At 56.0% G+C, this 21,313-nt stretch overlaps 2 protein-coding genes across 2 annotated transcripts; one reads left to right on the top strand and one right to left on the bottom strand.

Annotated features, from left to right (window-relative positions):
• Positions 1–1,303: 1,303 nt before the first annotated feature.
• PEX11G (peroxisomal biogenesis factor 11 gamma) lies at positions 1,304–8,601 on the bottom strand. The gene is made up of 5 exons (XM_037046954.1): positions 8,488–8,601; positions 6,977–7,165; positions 4,859–5,037; positions 2,417–2,479; positions 1,304–1,928 (listed from the first exon to the last, which is right to left on the bottom strand). The coding sequence occupies exons 1-5, from the start codon at positions 8,545–8,547 to the stop codon at positions 1,694–1,696; spliced, it is 726 nt and encodes a 241-aa protein (XP_036902849.1). The 5' UTR covers positions 8,548–8,601; the 3' UTR covers positions 1,304–1,693.
• Positions 8,602–14,561: 5,960 nt separating this feature from the next.
• Positions 14,562–18,731, top strand: SAXO5 (stabilizer of axonemal microtubules 5). The gene is made up of 8 exons (XM_037046899.1): positions 14,562–15,126; positions 16,108–16,214; positions 16,298–16,398; positions 16,640–16,752; positions 16,812–16,942; positions 17,269–17,470; positions 17,941–18,026; positions 18,504–18,731. The coding sequence occupies exons 1-8, from the start codon at positions 14,562–14,564 to the stop codon at positions 18,729–18,731; spliced, it is 1,533 nt and encodes a 510-aa protein (XP_036902794.1).
• The last annotated feature ends 2,582 nt before the right edge of the window (positions 18,732–21,313 follow it).

Genomic DNA, 21,313 nt, shown 5'->3' with positions numbered 1-21,313 from the left:
AGGGAGGGGTCTGCAGGGGGAGCCTGGGCCCGTCAGCCTGCTCTGCTGCCCACCAAGGGGTCTCCAGACAACCATCTTGCCTGCCCCTTCAAAGCTAGAGGAGGCAGCCCCAAGCAAGGTCAGCTTTGGGGAATGCCACTGAGCTGTGTACCGTGGTGGGGCCCCTCCCACCTAGGCCTGTCCCCATGGCCCTAGGGCATCAGTCCCTGCTCTCCAAGTTTGCTACACGGGTTCCTTCTAGAACCAGTCACCTTGCCTCAACCCCTGGGACCTGGTTGTACCCTGTGCCCACAGGACTGCCACCCAACCTCTCATGCCTGCAGCACACCCAGATGCTCCCGTGGCCTCCCCATGGCCGTGCTGCATGAGCAGACATCTCCCTGAGTCCCCAGGCAGGTGGGTGCTGCTCAGACCCCTACCCTAATCTCCCCGATGTGCCATGTGCTGGACACACCACTGTGCCTAGTTTCCACCGCTGAGAGGGGAAAGCCCGCCTAGCCTGGCCTGGTCCCCTAGTCCAGAGGGAGCTTGACCCAAGGGCAGGGTAAGCTTTCTTCTGTACCCACGTGCCCACGAGGGGAGTAGGCTTTCTTCTCCACCCCACCGTTCCCAGCCACTCACCCACCCTGTCAGCAGTCTCGTCAGATCTTCTGGGCACTTAGGGGACAAGAGGTTGCACCCAACTCTGTTCCCCCTGGGACCGGAGAATAGAGGGCTCAAAGACACATCAACAGGCAGATGTGGGCTGTCGCCCTCTACAGACACCAAGTGCAGGCAGCAGCTCACTTGACTGGAAACCAGGCCACTCACCCCGCTGCCCCCCTGAGGTAGAGACCGGCCCACACTGCTGGCCTGGCTGGGAACCCACGGAACGCTCCAGCTGGCCCTGAGCAAATGAGGTCCTCCTCCAAGCTGTACCTGAGTGTCCGCTGCTTCAACCACGGCAGGCCTCTCAGGACACCCAGGAGGGAAAGGGTGCAGTGTGGGCTGGGCCTGGCAGGCTGTGGCTCCAGCACGGGTTGGGGTGCAAGTGACCACAGGAGAGCGGCCAGTCCTCCTGGGAGAGGGCCGCTCGGGAGCTGGCAGAGTTTACCCACCAGCTGGAGGTAGCTTGGGACATGTGGGTGCCCACCAGCCACCACACCCAGAGGTGGTTCCTGCACGCCCTCAAATAAGGCACAGGTGCCCCCCAGCAGGGAGAGGAGGCATGGAAGTGAGCAGACCTGCGGACGGACAGGGCCAGAAGCTGGTGAGTTTAGGAGAAAGGACCCGCCAGCCCCAGCACCACACTGTCAACTGATTCTCATTTTGGTCCTGGCCCCCTGCTTGTCTTTATTTGAATGCAGGATGCAGGGATGGAAGCGAGGCTCTGCTGAGGCCCACTGTGGCCTTGTCCCCTGCGTGGGAGCCCCTGGATCATCTGCTCTGGCCCTGAGACACACCTCCACAAGAAGCCAGGCCTGGGTGGAAAGGACCAGGCCCCTTAGCACCTGAGGAACCTCACCTTTGGTCCATATCCTGCCCCACTGTGGGCATGTGCCCCCAGGCTGCTCCCTGTGTTTTTTGGGCGGCATCTCCCCACATCTGGCCTTGATTTGCTCAGTTACAGACTTGGCCCCAGCCTGGATGATTGCTCTGCGGGAAGGGCCCCTCCATCAAGGTTCCAGCTGTGTCTACACTTCCCTGGGCCATGTCAGGAGTTGGCAGGGTCAGCACAGCCACTGGCCCAGATGGCCTGGTACACGCTGAGGAGGGAGGAGATGGTGCCCAGGAGGCCCACCAGCCACGGGGGGAAGCGGCCTGCCCACAGGACACCTGGGGGCAGCCAGTGCACGGCGTTGGCCAGGTCAGCCAGGTTGCTCAGGATGGTCAGCAGCTCGGACTGCATCTGGGCCCGCATGGCCCTCCGCTGGCTCCGGAGCAGCTGACTGTGGGGTCAAAAAGGAGTCCTTCAGGGACAGTGCCCATGTTCTCTGCAATGGGCAGGGAAGAAGTGACCAAGGACCCTGCCTGTGAGCCAGGAGGAGACCCTGTCACCCCTAGAGACCTCAGTCCTCCCGACCACCCAGAACCAGGAGGTGGGGTCGGGGCGGGGTGTTGGGCAGGTTCCAGGCACAGCTATTTCCCTGCTGGGACAGTGAACAGTGGCCGTGGTCCTCCGCTGGGCACATGGCTAGGCAGGCTCGGCCCTCAGTCCTGGCTCTGCCGACAGGGCCTTGAGCGAGCCTGGTTTTCTCGCGTATGAGTCCTGCTGTCCACTGGAGGCTACGGGGAGGCCGGTGACCACCACATCCCAGCCTGGGCCCTGCACAGGGTTGGGGCTGATAACTGCTGGTGACTCAGCACCCCCTCCCAGGGCTAGGAACCCCTGGGGCCTGGGCGAGGGAGAGTCAGGCTTTCTCCTTGGATGAAGTACCTGGTGAAGGCCGGAGAGGGGCTCCTCAGCCGCCGTCTCAGCTTCAGGACCATCCACAGGGCCCTGCAAAACCCAACAAGAGTAGGAGCCTGCCCCACCAGCGCAGCCAGTGGAGCAGGGTTGGGGGCGCAGGGGTTCAGTCCCCAGCACTGGCCCCAGGGGAGGCTCTGCACCTGCCTCCTGCCAAGGCAGCCACAAGTGACCACTCTGAGCTCTGCAGTAAGTGGCCCCAGACAACCTGTCTGGGGTGAGTCTGACACACTCTGGACTCTTAAGGGCTCCCGCACCCTACAAGCTTACCCACCCAGGCCACTGTGCCTGGCCCCTGCACCGTGCAGCCTGGGCCAGGGACAGGAGGGAGAGTGGACATGCCGAATCCTGCCAGTTGGAGGGCTGAGTCCAACCAGACGTCAGGACTGGGAGGTCCAGGGCCTGGTCACATCTCCCTGGCAACCATGAGCCCATCCAGGTGCCATGTCCCCAGAGAGTATGGGACCCAGGGCAACACCTGCAGTGAGGTAAGTGGATCTGCATCAGAGCCACCGGGGGTACTGAGGCAAAACCTGGGTCTGGGTCCTGGGTCCCCAGACCAGTGACATTAGGACATCTGAACTCCAAACTCCATGTACCTGCATTTCAATGACCTTCCAGAGAACTTGGTGGCACCAGGGACCTAGAGGACGTGCAGCCGTGAAGCGCATGCAGGCTCCACACACTCACACCCCCACCAACAGCACAGAGAGCCACATACTCTGAAGAGGAGCAGTAGTAGGGTGGGCACAGCCAGTTCCAGGCAGTGACACGGTCCCGGGTGATCCGACAGTGGCCGGATTTGTCCACTACATTTGTCCAAACCCACGGGACATGTGACAGAATGCAGCCCACAGACTTGCAGTGATTCTGATGCAACCATGTGGGCTTGCAGATCACAACAAAGCCCTGCTCTCAGGCACGCTGACAGCACATGCGTGGTGCGGGCCACACACATGGGGCAGGGGGCGAGGGTGCTCTCGGTCTTGCTGTGAGCCTACAACGACTCTGAAATAAAGTCTGTTTTCTAAAATGGACGGGATCAAGGCTGCCCCTGAGACAGGAATGGTGGCCCTCCTGGCACCAGAGGTCACCTGGGAGCTGCAGCCTTGGGATATCCAGCCCAGGCTCCAGAGTCCCCAAGGACATCAGAAGGTTAGCAGACACTGTGACTGTGACCACCCAGAGAGGTCAAACTGAAAAGCCCTGTCTGTGAAACAAGGAGACCGGAGCAAGTAGCACAGTGTCCTCATAGTGTGAGGTCACAGGCTGGAAGGGTCCTCAGAGTATAAACAGGGCATCTCTGGCTTGTGGGCAACCTGAATTTCCACTTTGGGTGAGTTCACTTCCCAGACTGTGTGTGACGAGCATGCCCATATCACTGGGACAGCTGTAACAGGGAAAGCAAGGACTACTGAATGTCACTATCTAGCCCAGGGACAAGGGACAGCAGGAGTGGGCACTGACCACCTCTACCCCACCCCCAGCGTCAGGGGTCACCCACCTCCCTTCAGAGACCCAAGGGAACTTTGCTGCATGAAATTCTGCCACAGGGCAGAAGGCCCTTCACCCCTGTGCTTTCTGGGGCAGGGGACTCTGAACTGATCCACTCCGCAAACTTGCAGAGAGAAAAACGTTTGGGCAGAAACCATCAGTTTAAACCATCAGTTCCAGACACCTTACAGTTTTGGGAAGCATACAGCCAGCTGGGAAGCTCCTGGCTGCTTTATCTGGAGTGTTTACTGATGACAATGCAAGCAGGACTCAGAGGCCCGGGTGACAGTAGTCACGCCAGCTGCTTCTGTGCAGCCACCAAGGCACTGCTTCTTCCTGGGCCCGGCAGGCACAGTCACAGCCCCCAGGGTGCCCACATCCTACTCCACAGGCCCCGAGAGTGTGTTCCCTTGTGTGGCAAAAAGGACTCTGCAGGTGAGACTGAGTTAAGGGTCTTGAGACAGGAGATGACCTGGGTGGGCCCAGTGTCATCACCAGGGTCCTCATGGGAGACAGACAGGAGGGTCAGGGTCAGAGGAGGAGATGCAACAGAAGCACAGGCTGCAGTGATGTGCTTCCAAGACAGAGGACAGGGCTCCGAGCTCAGGACATGGGAAGGAGCCCCAGAAGCTGGAAAAGGCAGCACATACTCCCCTGGAGCCTCCGGAAGGGCCTCGGCCCTGCCCGCACCTCAATTGCCGCCAGTGCAGCGCGTTTGGACTTCACTCCAGACTGTGAGGTAATCAGTCTGTGTCATTTAAAGCAAAGTGTGTGTGTGGCGACGTGATAAGGTCACCTGCAGGGAGGTGGCCACACAGAAGGAAAATCAGGGACGCATCCAACTGCAGCCTGTCCACTCCCAGGACCAGAGACCACAGTGCACCGTTTCAGCCTGTAGGAGGCTGCCACGGGGCTCACCTGGCAATTCCCAGCAACAGGGAGAGGCCCCAGAAGGCCGTGCTCAGCACCCACCACCGGGCAGAGTTCACGGGGAGGATCTTGGTGTCGGCGGCCCAGGCGATGTGCTCACAGGGGTAGTACAGCTGGTCAGCCAGGTTGCCCAGGACAGACAAACAGCGAACCAAGATGTCTTCCTCCTACAGGACCAGGAAAGACAAGGTGATGCACCTGGGGGAAGGCCCACCCACTGCCCACATTTGGGACCCAGGCTATGCCAAAAAACTAACAAAAAAAAACCCCTTAGATTTGTTTAAGTTCCCAGATAATTCATGCATACCACGACTTGGGACACCCTGCCTCAGGGCCTTGCTGACCTGCCACAGGCTTCCAGGTCCTGCCCAGGGTCTCCGGGCCGGTCCCTCTGGTGCAGGACCCAGACAGAAGCAGGGCAGGACCCCCACAGAGCAGCCCAATGGGGCAGAGCTGAGCAGAGCGGAAACACCCACTGCATGGATCACCTCCCCCAAACCAGAAGTAGATAGTTGCCACCCTGGCAAACAGGCAAACTGAGGTGCTGAGGGCGAGTGCCACTTGCCCCCATCGAACAGCAGAACCCCCACCCTCCAACCCTAAGTTCTGAACCACACCCCCTGCACCAAGCTAGGCAGGCCCAAAGGAGGCTGCAGAAGAAACCTGGTCCCTGGGGCTGCATTCCCCACCCACCCCCTCATGGCCACGCCCCTCCAGGCCTTCAAACAGGCGCAGCCCCAGAGCTGTGCAGGGAGAAGATGCTCACCAGGGCAGGGAGAGCAAGACACAGAAATGCAGGACCGACAAAAGAGACTCTTGTTCTGCAAGGGGTATACAAAGAGCAGGCCCCCGATCCTTTGCCTGGGACTCAGGGGAGTCTTCAAAGAGGAGACGTTTGGGTGGGGGCCCTGCAAGGGAGAGGATAGGAGGTGGGTGTCAAACTAGGAGGAAGGTCCAGGGAAACACTCGGATTTGGGATGATCAGGCCATGGGCGCTGTAGGGAAACAGGCACCTGAGCATCCAGTGGCTCAGATAGAGCACACCTGGGAGGGCAGGGGCAATGTCCCCTGTGGGGACAAATTTGCCCCCCTAAAAGGCACGGATCTACCGGCACACCTGTGGAGTGAGGCAGTACAGCTTCACCAGCAAATATTATGAACAGCTTACGTGCCCGTCAGCGGGGGCGGCAGGGTTCGGGGGGGGGGGGGGGCCAATCCATCGCCACAGTGCTGCGAGCACACAGCAGTGCTGCGAGCCTGGCCATCGAAAAGGAGGGAGGGACTGTTCTGGACTGACACGGACTGTCTCCAAGTTATACTGTTGAGTGAAAAAAGCAAGTGGCCAGAGAGTGCCAGTGGCACAACTGTTTACATTTAAAAATGTGTATTTGCCATGAAGGTACAGGATTGTTTAGGAAGGAAACGCAGGAAACTGACGACAGTGGCTGCCTCTGAGGAGGAAAACTGGGGGCTGGGGCATCAGGAAAAAGAGAACTTTTCAATAATATAGTCTTAAGGAATATGTAAATTAGCTTTTTAAAATTAAGTTAAAAAATAAGAACATCTTCCCTGTCTGGCGTAGCTCAGTGGATTGAGCACAGGCCTGCGAACCAGAGAATCACGGTTTGATTCCCAGTCAGGGCACATGCCTGGGTTGCAGGCCAGTTCCCTGCAGGCCAACTCCCAGCAGGGGACGCACGAAAGGCAACCATACATTGATGTTTCTCTCCCTCTCTCCTTCCCCTCTAAAGATAAATAAATAAATAAAATATTTTTTAAAAAGGACATCTTATTGCAAAAAAGAAAGTAAAATTGAAAGAATACAACCTGGCTGGTGTGGCTCATTGGACTGAGCGCCATCCTGCAGACCAAAAGGTTGCGCTGGTTTGATTCCCAGTCAGGGCACAAGCCTGGGTTGTGGGCTGGGTCCCCTGTAGGGGGCGCTTGAGAGGCTACCGGGCAACCCGATCAGTGTTTCTCTCCCTTTCTTTCTCTCTCCCATCCCCTCTCTCTAAAAACAAATAATAAAATATTTTTTAAAAAGAAACAAGAAACTGCCCATGCGGTGGCAGGGGGACAAGCCCCTATAGCCCAGCACCCCATTACCTCATCCCCCAGGCCGTACTGCCTGGTGCACAGGAACATGGCCAGGTCATCGAAGAGCCGAAGGACGGTCCTACAGTGGCTGAGCTGGGAGGACAGCACCAGCAGGCGTGTCCCCACTTCTGACCTGGCCGGAGAGTGTCCCACCAGGATTCCGCCAACCAGCTGGCAGCTGTACCCCAGGGTCCGGATCTGTGGGAAAGCAGAGACTGTCATCGTGGCTGGGCTCCTGGACGAGCCCTGACCACTTGCCTGGGTGTGGGCCCAGGGGGCGAGCAGGTGGAAGAGTCTAAATCAACAACATTTTAATAAAAGCTTTTAACTTTTAAAGGAAACATGTAGGACGAATGGAAAAATAGGACGTCATTGTCCAAAGACACTGTGGACATTCTAATGAAGTGCTGGCACTTGTCACCGAGGGGCACAGCCTCTGGAGGCAGATGTGGTAGCGATATGAAAAGGAAACCCCATTTCCCACCTCCTAAGTCCTTTTCCGGGCTGGCAAGAGGACCAGACAGAAATGTATATTTGCATTTACCCGGCTGGACCAACACCACCGCTGGGCTGGGAAGCGGGCACATGATCCAGCTTCAGCCCGGTGGACAAAGGATCATTTGCTTAAGTCGTTTTAATGAGAAGGAACCTAAGGAAGTCAGTGGGTGACTTCCGTATTGCAAATTGGGTCAGCTTCACTGCCCTTCTATCTTAATTTCCTCTCCTTTTCAAAAATTGTTTTTCCTGGTTTCTTTTTTCTTTTTTTCTCTTCATACTATTTTTACTCGTAATTCCTGTTCCACCCCTTCAGAACTGCAAAACACTGCGACTTAAATGTTCAACTTGGCAACTTGGCAGGGGTGGGATGTTAAAAACCAGAACGCCTAGGTTGGAACCTAACTGGCCAGCCAGGAGTACATACCCTGATACGAACTAAATACCTGTGTTAGGGACTGGTTAAGACAAGCTGAGAGTCCATCTTGCATGGAACCACCTAATTGCCCAGCCAGAGGGGATATGGTCAGAAAATGAACGCCCGAACAAATCCTAAATCCCGGTGACTGTTGAGGATAACCCAGGGACCAACTGCAGTGGCCTAGTCAGACGCTGAGTGCCCACACCTGGGTATCCGGTCGGCATTTAAATGTCCAGCCAGGCTGAGTTGTTGGGAACAACATAAATGCCCAACTACAGGGGATTTGGTTGCAACCTAAACGTCCAGCCAGAAGGTGTGGCCCGCAACATATTAAATCCACATGAGACTGTCTGGGACAACCCCATGCCCTATTTCAGGAGTCTGGTCGGATCCCGGAAGTCCAAACGTGAGGGCTGGTCGGTGCCACTGTGAATGCCGGCACAACCTGAATGTCCACCGCTAGGGGACCGGATTGGAGCCAGCTTGGCCGGGGCCTCTGCCATGGGGGAGCCTAGGCGACCCCAACCCCTCTGGCCTTGGTTTCCCGGTCTCTGAGCTTTGACCCGATTCCAGGACCTCGGGCGGCGCTCAGCCCCAGCCTCACCAGGCGGTCCCGGCCTCGGTATGACTCCAGCGCCGCGGCCAGGCCGGTCAGCCCCGCCATGGCAACTTCGCTGTGACGTCACCGCGCCGCGCGGAGGGTGAAGCTAGCATGAGGCCACGCCCCTGGGACGTTCTGCGCAGGACGGCGGCGGTCCTTGGTACCCCCGCCGCGTTTCTTTGTCTGCTGCTGCTGCGACGCGCGTGCCCGCGGCCCTGTGCACACCGGACCGCCCTGGGAACCGGCTGCCTTCCGCCCGCGGGAGCGCGCCCGTGACGGCGCCACCACAGCTTCTATTTTCAGTAAACCAACCCACGAAGTTAACCAGCCCCTAACTACCCTCCAAAAATATGTATATATGTATACATATATACATACATATATACATATATAAATATGTATATATATATATACACACACACCAAGCAAAATTATCAACTTGTTCAGATTCAAGGAGAGAGGTTTTTGTATTTAATTTCTGTTTATTGATTTTAGGGGAAGGGAGAGAAACATTGACTTGTTCCACTCATTTACCCCCTCATTGGTTGCTTCTCATATGTGCCCTGACTGGGGACTGAACCCACAACCTTAGCATCTGGGGAGGACCCTGGAACCAAGGGACCCTGGACCCTTGGCATCTGGGGAGGACCCTGGGGAGTACCCCACCAGGGCGGAGATGGATTTCTTTGTAGTTTCTGTTTCACCCTTCCTGCATTTTCTGCTTCTGTATAGTGAGTATGTGTGGCTGTTGCTCAGCAGCCACATAAGGCATTTTTAGAAAGTTAAGGAAGTGCATAGACTCCTGAAACACACAAGCACCCGGTGATGGAGTCACTACTGAGAGGGGAACTGCTGCTGAGAAGGAGGTTAAATTTTCACACTTGTAGCACGTTGTAGCCTTCGAATTTTGTGCAATATGCATGTATAGTCTCATCAGAAAGCCAAGTAAGTTTTTTTAATTTAAAACAACCTGTTTACTTTTTTAAAAATTGTAAAATTCACCATTTTTAAATGTACAATTCAGGGGCACTTACTATATTCATGGGTTGTACAAATATCACTCCTTTCTAACTTCAAAGCATTGTCATCGCCCTCCAAGGAGCCCGTCGCTCTTATTCTTCCCTCCCCCAGCTCCTGGAGACCGCCATCTATGGTCCCTCTCCCGGTTTGCTTGTTCTGGGCATTCCACATAAATGGAGTCATGCAGCACATGACCACTTGAGTCAGGCTCCTCTCACTGAGCGGTGTTTTTGAGGTGCCGCCACATCGGAACTTGTCTCAGTCAGTACCTCACTCCTTTCGAGATTGAGTGATCTCCTACCCGTGTGCATGCACCATGTTTTGTTTATTCGTTAGCTTATGGGCATCGTTTCCAGTTTTTGGTAGTGGTGGAGAATGCTGTAGTGAACAGGAGTGTGCGCCTGTGAGTCCCTCCTTTCACTGCCTTCAGGCGGAGACCTAAGAGTGGAGTTACTACATCGAATGGTGCCTGTGTGTTTGACTTTTTGAGGAAAAGTGAAAAGGCGGTTTTCCACAGTGGCCATACTATTTTACATTCCCACCAATAATGTACAAATTCTCCCCATTCTTACTAACACTTACATTTTGCTTTTTAAAAATTATTACAGTCATCCTACTGGTGAAGTGGTATCTCACTGTAGTTTTGTTTTGCCTTTTCCTAATAACTGATGACGTGGATTGGTTGCCTTTTGCATAACATCTCTTCTTGATCTCAACTCCTATTACTCTTCCTGACTCAGTCACTCCTTTTCAACTACTTGCCTTGCCCCTATTCCTTGACGATGCTATACATCCCGCCCCAGGACTTTTGCACTTGCTGCTCCCTCTGCCTGGAACTGTCTCCCTCCAGATAGACACTTGGCTCTCTCTCTCACCTCATCCTCATGTTTAATCCAACGTCATCTTCTCATGGGACCTCCCCATCACACCAGAGGAACACTTGCTTCCCACATTTCCTGCTCTTATTATTCTCCTTAGCTTGTAACACTAGCCAATGTCACTGTTAATTTTGCAGCTTGGTCTTGTCTAGTTGTTTGTCTTTTCTCAACACAATGTGAACCACACCAGGGTAGGGACTTTTGTCTGTCATGGTCACAGCTATAGCTCCATAGCCTGGCAATGGGTTCTTAGTAAGTGTCACTGCCTGCAAGGCTCAGCTCCTACTCCACCCACACTGTCCTGGGAGGCTGTGTCCACTCCCAGGACTTCCCTAGCCACCTCTTCACTGGCCTCTCCCCCTTCTCTCACCAACTGTGACCTGTCTCCTGCTCTCACCTGCCCCCTGGACATTCTCCCCACACTCAGCATGCCCCAGACTGACTGCAGCATCAACCCCAAACACCTTGCTCTCCCACGTCCCCACCTCAGGGCTGCCCCACAACCAGCCGGCCACCCAGTGATAGAAGACCTGGACATCATGCTCACCTCTTTCCCTCCACACACACTCTGCCTATGTCCCAACAGTCACCAAACTATCCCTTGAATCCTTCCAATTCTTCCCAGCCCATAGCTCCCTTTATAGAGAACCCCTAATCTCTCCTACCTGGGCCCCTAGCCCCTGCCACCCCAAGCCTGCCTTCCCCACAACATTGCAGGAAACTCTAATCCCCACCTCCAACTGCAGCACTCCTTGATTAAGACTAGGGTGCAAGGGTTTGTGTACCTCCTCCCCTCAACTGGGGACACTGTTCCTGACCAGGAAAAAAACCTAAGCCAAGCTCTTGGCCCGCCGAGGGAGAAAGAACTTAGGCCGCAGAGCCTGCATGAGCAGCCAGGTCCCTTTTCTGGAGCCTGGACTGTCCTTGGCCACCTTGCAACAGCCCACTGCGTGCCAGACCCTGCTCTAGGCACCAAAAGCACAGCAGTGAGCCTCACAGGCACAGTCCAGCCCTCCCAGTGTCCTCCACTATCTAGTTAGAGCTGAACTTGACCTTTGAGAAAGAGACAGGAGCTGGTCGGGTGTTCGCAGCTGGCCTTGCTGTGGCTGAGAGCAGGCTTGGCCTTGGGGTTCTCCTGCCAGACAGAAATTATTTCACAGAATGCCACCCTCGGACAAGGCCACTCGGCGACTGCAGCAGAAAAAGACAAAACAACCCACTCGCAGTCTGAGTGCAGGCAGAATGTACCCACTGTCCGAACCAGAGCAGCAGCCGGACATTCGCTCTTCCGGGCTCATCCGAGTCCCTTCTGCCCCTTCACCCCCACGGCTCCAATCCCGCTTCACTCCTTGCATTGAAGGATGAAAAATAAGACCTTCAGTAAAATAGTTACTTTTCTCCCTTGCTTCCTGCAGCACCCAGGATGCAACTCAGGGGTCTGACCTCCCCCAGCAAGCACAGGACCAGGCCAAACCGCATCCTGTCTCTGCATCAGCCTGGTGGGCAGAAGCCCTCGGTGGGCTCAGGGCTGGGGAGCAGGTGGTGGCTCAATGGACAAAACAACAACTTGCTTAAAATCAATGAAACAGCCCCCACTCGAAAGTAGCTCCTGGAGGTAACAGACAGCAAAACTGTGTGTCATGGCCATTGAACTTGCTCAGAGACTAGGTTTTATTCCCCAAATAGAAGAGAAGGGGATGACGTGATGCCACAGAGGTGTCAGCTGGAATGGCAATCACAATGCAATGCAAATGTGTCTGTCAGAGTACTAGGTTGTAAACGGTAAACTTCTGTCTTGCATCTCAATTAAAAACAAGAAGGAACCCATTCAGCAGGTGATCGGGGTATCACGAATGGCCATTCGTGATTGGTACATACATACAATATACAAAATACACAATTACCATTTTCATCACCATGCAGTGGCAGCAGAGCATGCCTGCAGTTCCCGTGGAGTGTGGGCTTCCCAGCTGCAGTGAGCAGCGAGCCGGGATGTGTTCCTCCACAGGCTCGTTCCTGACGGGGCTGGAGGGGCGGGCACAGGCATCCATGAGGGCACGTGGAATGTCTGTCAGCCCCGGGGTGGTGGGGAGCTGTGCAGTGACTCTGGGAGACCTCCCACCTTGGGTGAGGACATTCAGGGAGCTGACAAGGAGGGAAACCCAGGAGCATGGCGACGACAGACACTGGCAGCCCATGGCATCAGACCCTCACTGCCGCTTTCCAAAGCCGTCGCCACTCCCAGCCCCCTTTTCCAGATGACAAAATGGAGGCTTCGAGAAGCCAAGCCACTTGGAAGGCTCCCCGAGATCCCAGGAGGCAGGATCTTCTGGTCCTGCTCCCCGCTTTTCTCCCAACTGCCCCCAGAGTTGCTGGGGGACCATTGTGACAACATTGTCCAGGGGAGCTCTTTGAGTCACAATGGACAGGGGTGGCCTGCCCCCACATTCAGCCTTGGAAGGAGCACGTCAGCACCTTCTGGGAGACTAGGGCCAGGGGGCGTCTTGAGGGTTCAGCACCATGCCTACCGCAGGTGTTTTCGCAGACTCCTTAGCTCCCAAGCCTCAGTTCAAGGTACGAACCCTACCTTCCCAATCCCTGAGGAGGAAACAGAGGTCACGGAAGCCCAAGGTGACCTGGCTAGTAATTTCTATGGTAATTAACCTAGTAATTTCTAAGGTCAGATTCTTCCCTAAGCCACTTGACACCTTCTCCACTTCAACTGTTGCAGGTGGCAAAATGATGACTTTTTAAAAGATTTTCTTTATTTATTTTTAGAGAGAGGGGAGGGAAGGAGAAAGAGGAGAGAAACATCAATGTGTGATTGCCTCTCCCATGCCCCCTCCTGGGGACCTGGCCCACAACCCAAGCATGTGCCCTGACTGGGAATCAAACCAGCGACCCTTTGGTTCGCAGTCTGGTGCTCAGTCCACTGAGCCCCACCAGTCAGGTCAAAATGATGAATTTTTAAAAAGAGCAACAAACTCAGACGTGGAAAAACTGCGGTTTCGTTAAAACCCTTGATGCATGTTTTCTAAGAGGTCGACATGAGCGAACAGCTGTGAAAGAGCTCCTGCGGGAAGTGAGCCTGAGCTGGGGGTGTGGCTGGCACCCGGGGGCCTGGTCTCCCAGGATCGAGGCCACCGAGGGGGAGACACCTCTGCTCCGAGGAAGGCAAGGACGTCCCAGTCAACTAAACAGGGTGCCAGGAGCCCGGAGCTGAAGGTCAGAGAAGCGAGTGGAGGTATGTAAACCTCTGACAGCCTGGGGACAGGCGGGTGGGCAGGGGAATACTGCCAGGACAGCTGCAGAGGCAGGAGCACTGGCGAGAGAATGGGATTAATTCCCTGCAGCCTCAGGCCCCCTGCCGTTCAGATTCCTCGTCTGGGAGGAGGACATGGGCAGCCTCGACTAGCCTGGCTGTGTCCCGTGTGGCAGAGATGGGACACAGCCAGAGGGAGAGGGAAGTGAGTTCCAAGATGTGGCCGGGGGGGGGGGGGTGGGGGAGCCCTGGCCTTAATGACCGGCTGAGGGCAAGGAGATCAGACCCACAGGGGAAGGCTGGCCCGCTCTGTGCCAGCCTCAGGGCCTATGGCTGCACTCTGTCCCCGGGGCGCTGTTCTCCACCCTCGGCAGGTCAGCAACACCTTCCTTTGTGAAGCTGCAACCCTCCCACCTGGAGCCTTGCCCTCCTACCTTGGGTGACTTCTGTTCCCACAGCCCTTGTCACCTTCTATTTACACTGCAACTGATGTTTTCATATTGCTATATATCATATAATATTAATTTACTTACCTCAATTATGTAATTATACGATAGATAATAATGTTATAATGTACTATGGTATATACTATTTTTATAGTATATTATATTATCATAGTCTGTCACCTCCCTGCCCCATTGTCAGCTCCACAAGGTCAGGGCTCTTGATCTGCTTGCTAATTGATGGACCCCTTTCTGTGGACCTGCTCGCAGCCAAGCACGCAGTAAAACTGTCAAAGAAATGAGTATTCACGTCCTACTGTCCCTGGGGGCAGCACCAGAGGTGCGCCTGTTTCTCACCAAGTCCTCAACGCCCAACCCAGTGCCTGGCACACACGGAGTAAAAGACAGCACGGTCCAGGCAGGCACTTGCTCAGTCCCGCGTCCCCAACTCCTCACAGGTGGCGGTGTCTCACGATGGCCGAGGGCCCCTTGCCGCCCAGCCCGAAGGCCCAGCTGGAATTCCTTAAGGCCTCACACTTCGCTCTGGGGCCGGACCCGCAGCTACTGGTGGGGGCCACGGATTCCACCACGCATCGGGACTTCCCAGCACACACGGACGTCCCCCGCGCACAGCCCTGTCCGCCGCCGCCCCGAGCGACCCTCTTCCAGCAAGACGCGCGCTGGGCCAGGGAAGAGTTTGTGTCTGAGGCGCACTGTGCCTTTGTGTCGCCGCCCACGCCGTCGAGGGAGCGGGAGTGGGCTCAGGGGGCTCGCTCACACATTACTCAGACCAGCCACCCGCACCAGCAAGAGGACGCGCGCGGACCCGCCCTTTTTTCCACCGCACGCGCCGACTACGGGTGGCCAGAGCTGCAGGGGCGCCACAGCGAGCAGAGTCCAGGCGCTCGCCTCATCTTCCACCGGGATTCGATGCCATCCGGTGACAGAGACAAGCTGCGCATTCCGAAAACGACTTACCAAGCGCTCTTCCCTCCCTACGACGCAAGCCCACAGCCCCGCCCGTCCTGCGAGCACCTCGGTGAGCGCTCCCCAGGTGCGCTTAATCCAGAGGTTCTCAAAGCAAAGCGGTCGGAGACTCTGCACCCTCCCCCAGGGGACATTTGGCAACGTCTGAAGATCATTTTGGTTGTCATAACTGGGTGAGCGGGTGCTAATGGTAGGAAGTGGATAGAAGCCTGGGTTGCTGCCAAACATACAACCACGGGGCATAGGACAATCCACCCTCAATAATTATCCAGCACCAAGGGTCAATGGCGTAAGACGGAGAAACCCTGGAACATCCTTGAGTCTCACTTTTTGTATCCGTAGAATGGGCATAGCCCCTGAATCCTCTCTGGGGCTGTGCGGTGGGCAGAGGTCATGAATGCTGGTTTGGGCCCAGACAAATCTGCCACGTGGCCCACTCCAATCCCAGCCCTGCTGCCCTAGTACCTGAGAAACTGAGCAGCTGACCTCTCACATGGGAAGTGAGTGAGGTGACAGGGCCCCACTTCCCGGGAACAGGGGAGCAGAGAGCCCAGAGTGCACGGTGCGCCTGGCGTGGAGTGAGTGCTCAGTGAAGAGTGGACGCCATTTGCGATTTCCCAGTGACTCCAGGGGAACTGCTGGGCAGCATCATGGGTCACGTCCTTCAGCCTTGGTCAGGCTGAGGGACCAAGACTGACCCTCAGACTGACCGTCAGACCTGGATCTGACTTGGTTCTGGTTCTGAATTTCCGAGATTTGTAACTGCTCTGAGGCTCTGGGAGGCTTTGAAGTGGAGGGACAGGGATGATACCCATCCCAAAAATAAGGTGTGAAGCACTTACCTTAGAAAGCTGGCTCAGTACCCACTAGTTATCCTCATTATTGGGATCGTTTTTTGGTGTTTGTCAGACAGCCCCCAGGCCAGGCTAGTCAGGGCTGCCCATGTCCTCCTCCCAGACGAGGAATCTGAACTACGGGGGGCCTGAGGCTGCAGGGAATTAATCCCATTTTCTCTCCTCTCGCCCGTCCTCAGGGGGCCCCACTTCCCTCAAGTGGGACTGCAGAAGCTGGGATGAAGGGACCTCCTATCAGAGTCAGTTCCAGGCTGTGTCGGGCCCACCTGCCTTGATGTGTAAGCAGGTAAATCAAGGCTGCAGGTGCTGCTGGGGAGAGCAGTCGTGGGGCTGGATGGCCTTGACCTGCCCATCCCTGTCCACTCACAGGACTCCTCCATTGTGGCACTGGGAGACTTCAAGATGGGCTATGGGCCCCTGTGTTCAGAGCAGAAAGAAGCCTACAGGCCCCAGAGTCTGCCCCCAGACAGGTACAAAGGGACCATGACCTTCTGGCGCCAAGACAGGGTGAAGGGCTCTCAGCAGCATGTGCGGGGTGCCACCTGAGGCAATGCTGTGCCTTTGAGGCCTCCATCACCTGCCGGCAAGGCCCACTGCCACTTGGAATCTCCCTGCATTAGCACCAGTGCTTGGCCACTGGGAAGCCTGCCCCCATCCCTTTTCCTGGGAGTTGCGAGGGCCCAGACCAGATGGATCCCCCCTCATACGCAGGTATGACAAGGCCCGGGCCTCGGCCCACTCCCACTACGTAAGCTTCGGCCCTGGAAACGGCTACTTCCACGACCGGACTGTGGAGGCTGAGCGCGCCTGTGCCCGGGATCCAGGTGAGAGCCTGCCAGCTGTCCTGTCCCTGCTGCCACAGCAGCCGCCTAGAGCTGCTCAGTGCCTCCTCTGCCCCTGGCGGAGCCTTTTGTTCTTCACCATGACCGGACTCTGAAGTCACACATCCTGGAAGGAAATGGGTGTCGGGGCCCAGGCAATCTCATCACCTCCACGCGCTTCTTCTACGGCCAGGTCAGTAGGAAGTGGGGGCAGAGGCGGGGCTCATCAGGGAAGAGGATGTCCCAGGTAGAGCGAATAGAACGTGCAAAGGTCCTGAGGCAGAAGTAAGTTTGACAAATGTGCGGTGATCTCCTGGAGAGAAAGGTAAGTCCCTTACGGACCCCGAGCCTCAGTGACCCTGTCTTTAAATGAGAGCATACCAACTCTGAGTGCCATCAAATAGGGCCCAGAGAAGGTGTGACCTATCCAAAGTCACGCAGCGCCCAGCTCTTCCCCCGCAACCACGCCTTGGGACATCTCGGACACAGGAGCTTCCTAAATGCCATGCGGTCCTACAGCCGCCGCCAGTAACCAACCCATGTAGCCGCCACCTGCCTCACGAGAAATTGCGGAGCCACGTGACGCTGGGGGAGTCGAAGCTGCTCAGACAGTTCTTCCAGACCTCCCTGGGCACGGACTATCACCCCCCGGGTACGCAGCTGCAGCAGAAAGCGCGGAACCTCCACCTGCTTCCGAGCAACCTGCCAGAGGGCACCGGTGGTGAGTGCGGTCCCGCCCACCCAGAAGGCCCCGCCCCTGCCACGGCTCTGGCCCCGCCCTCTTTCCAGAGTCCGGCTCCACTTCCTGTAGGGCTAAGACTCACCCCATCGACCAAGATCCCAACTCTGCCTTTAGATAACCCCGCCCCTCGTGCTCATGATCCCCGCCCCTTGGACTCCCCAAGGCAGCGATCCCAATGCGACCACAACCCCACGCCTTTCCTCCGTCACCCTCTGCCTCGGTTCCCTGACTCTCGAGTCCACCCAGCCTGGCCCCACCCCCGAGACGCGCTTGTTTGCCCCGACCCTCCCGTCTCCTCCCTCCTCCCGGCCTCCTAACCCAACCTCAGCGCCCGCCCAGGCTTCGCCCTGAGCACGACCCGGTCCTTAATCCTCTACCTCCTTGCCCCCTGGGGTCTGCCTCTCCTCCCTCGATCTCTCAGTTCATCCACCGCACGCCCAAACCTCCAGAGGCAGATTTTTTAACCATGAACCAGAAGATGCTGAAACCACACAGGGCGGTTCCTGCCTGCGTGACTGAGGAGATGCTACAGCGGGTGAGGGAGGGGCGGGTCGCTTCCCTGACTGGGAACCCCCAGATCAGTGTAGAGTTGTCTCAGGAGACTTCCACTGTCTCTTGAGACTCAGAATTAGTGCAAGTCCTCACAGGGTCACTAGGGTCAACCCAAGCTCAAGGTCATCTTAATGCCATCCCGGCCTCAAGGTCATTCCAAACTCATCAGGGTCAAGCCAGGATCAGCTCAGGGACACCTTCCTATTACCAGCACGTTTATGCCCCAAGCCAAGAGTTGGCTCAGGGTCTCCCAAGGTCACCCCAGCTCTTGGGGTCATTCCAGCCCCTCTTCCGGTTTCTCATCCAACTCCCGGGTCAGCCCAGACTGCCGCCCCTTTTGCCTACCTACCCACTGAGTTTTGATGCTCCTAGGGCTGTGCAGGGACCAGGGGGCAGCCCTGGTGGGTCAGCCACCCCCCAGGCTGCCCCGCCAGGCTAGCGCCCCGCCCTGACTCCGCAGTGCAAGTATAGCCATGTGGAGCCACCCCTGGGCAGCCAGCGCTTCTTCTCAACCCAACACGAGGATGACTTTGCCTTCAAGTACCAAGGCCCAGCAGTGCTGAGGTCAGGCAGCTCCCAGGAGAGCCACGTGCCCCTGGGCTCCCCACGCCAGTGGGGCTGCAGGGGTGGGAAGGTCAGCCCTCAGGACTCCTGGGTCCCTACCTACCCGTGCCCTGGACGGCAATAAACACCATCTTGGCAATATCCCACCCCTCTCCATCGGTCAGCCATGAAAAAGGATGCTTGGGCGAGTGGGGGCTGTGCAGGAGAGAAGGACTCCACCAGAGACTCTGGAGGCTGCCCCACTCTGGGCAAGGAGGTCACGCGAACTCGTGTGAACAGTTGGCAGCCAGAGCTGGTGTCAGGTGTTCAGGTGCCATGACAGTTTCTGAATGACCTGGAGAGGCAGTGTGGTGAGACATTGAGGGTGCAAGCTTTGGGGCTAAGTACACAGAATCCAAATCCCGAGTCCTCCGCATCCCGGACAGCAGCCTTGGGCAAGTCACGAAGCCCCCTAGCCTATACAATGGAGACAAACAGCAGGTCTCTCACTGAATGTTGGACATGAGAAGTGGACACACATCACCATGTGGCTGGGGTTCAAGCAGGGAGAGAGCTAACCACCTGAAGATGGTCAGGAGGAAAGAGGAAGATGAAGGTGTGGGGAGAGTGCTGCCACAGGGTGGGCCCCAGCTGGCGTGGCTCCGTGGGTTGGGCATCATCCCTCAAAGCTAAAGGTCACTGGTTCGATTCCCAGGAAGGGCACATGCCTGGGTTGTGGGCCTGGTCCCCAGTTGGGGCACGTGTGAAAGGCAATGGATTGATGTTTCTCTTACACATTGAGGTTTCTCTACCTTCCCCTCTCTCTAAAACAAGTACAAACTTTTATTAAAGATTTTATTTATTTTTAGAGAGGGGAAGGGAAGGAGAAAGTGAGGGGGAGAGACATCCATGTATGGTTGCCTCTCGTGCACCTCTCACTAGGGACCTGGTCCCCAAGCCAGGCATGTGCCCTGACCGGGAAGTGAACTGACGGCCCTTCAGTTCACAGGCCGGCACTCAGTCCATTGAGCCACACCAGCCAGGGCAGAATCTTCGAAAACAGAGAGAGAGAGACAGAGACTGGGTGGGGCTCACAAGGAGCACGAAAGAGTCAATGTGCTGAGAACATCTGGCAGTCACCTCCGTTGTGGGCAGAGGCTGGGGGACGAGTGCCACGCTGACTGGCCGGGCGATGGCCCCCACGTCACAACTGACGAAATCCTCCAGGACACAATGAGGCTCAAGGGGAACAGTGTCCCACCAGCAACAATATGAAAAGGATGGAAAAGCAGAGGATGGGGTGGGACCCTGAAACCCACGGGTGACCCAGTCAGCAAGCACGTAAAGGACCAGGACCTTGCAGGTCTGGGGTGCAGTGAGAACACCGGGAAGCAGGCTCCATGTGGGACGAGATGGGTCTCGGTGGCCATACCCAGGGCCTACCTCTGCAGGCTGTTGAGAATCAGTTTCGGAAAATGAGTATGACTCCCTTATGAAGATTTGGTAGTCCAATCTTCCAAAGGCAAAGTCTCTCAGTCCCATGGTCCACTAAAAGCCCACCCCAAGCCGGGCCAAGAGTCCTTTCCCCATGGGCAGCAATTCCACGGAAAGGACAGGAGTTGAGCTTTCAGTCCTCGTGGGACAGGTGGGCCTTTCCGGCTGCACTCCTGTGTCCACGCTGACCATGGGAGGAGGGCCGCCGGCTGCAGAGCACCTCTTCTGCTTGCCCCACGAAAGCTCTCCGCGGCCCTCTTCCGAATCGCTGGATGGTGACCGGGGTCTACTCAGTCTCAGCACTCTCTACTGACATTTTGGTTGAGATCATTCTCTGGTGTCGGAGGCCGTGTTGTGCTTGGCTGGGCATTTAGCATCATCCATGACCTTCAACCATTACGCGTCATCATTACCCTTCCTCTCCCCACCCAGCTGCGACACCCCCCAAAATCTCCAGACATTGCTACACGTGCACGGGGAGGGGGGATTGCCCTGGTGGGGAACCACTGCAACGAAACCATCCTATGAGGATTCCCAGGACAAAAGTGGGTGCTCCTGATGAAGCTGGTCTGCTTATTGACCATATTACCCAATCCAAAGGCTTTTCCTTTTCACCTTGCCTGCCAGAAAGCTGGCTTTGGTGTCTGGTTCCATGTAGTTCCAGTTGCAGGAATGTCTGTGCTCCTGCCAGGTTCTAGGCATGGTCTTCAGCAACCCAGAGCCCAGGTGAGAAACAATGGGTGGGAGTTACAAGAAGGCAGATTTCAGCAAAACTTGAAGCATTTTCTAACGGTGAAACTGACCAGCCCCAGGATGGTTGCCAGGGTAGAGAGAAGCCTTACTGGAACTATTTAACCAGTAGGGGAAGGCACAATGTCATGATTCTGGATGTTCTTTTTTTTTAAGGTTTCATTTATTTACTTTTAGAGAGAGAGGAAGGGAAGGAGAAAGAGAGGGAGAGAAACATCAATGTGTGGTTGCCTACTGGGGCCTGGCCTGCAATGCAGGCATGTGCCCCAGATCGGGAATTGAACCGGCAACCCTTTGGTTCGCAGGTCTGTGCTCAATCCACTGAACTACACCAGCCAGAGCTGATTCTGAATATTCTTTATGTTAATCCCTCCTATGTCCCACTCCCCTTCTAAAAAAAGGCATTTTCTGTGAAATACAAAAACCAAAAAGGCTTATGAAATAAGATGTTAAAGGATTGAATGTTAAAGGAAAACAACTTTG

The sequence above is a fragment of the Sturnira hondurensis genome, unplaced genomic scaffold, assembly GCF_014824575.4.
Source record: "Sturnira hondurensis isolate 20B ecotype Veracruz unplaced genomic scaffold, ASM1482457v3 Scaffold0005329, whole genome shotgun sequence".
NCBI lineage: Eukaryota > Metazoa > Chordata > Mammalia > Chiroptera > Phyllostomidae > Sturnira > Sturnira hondurensis.
Note: the sequence above shows the minus strand (reverse complement) of the source record. Positions and strands in the feature narration are given on the sequence as shown.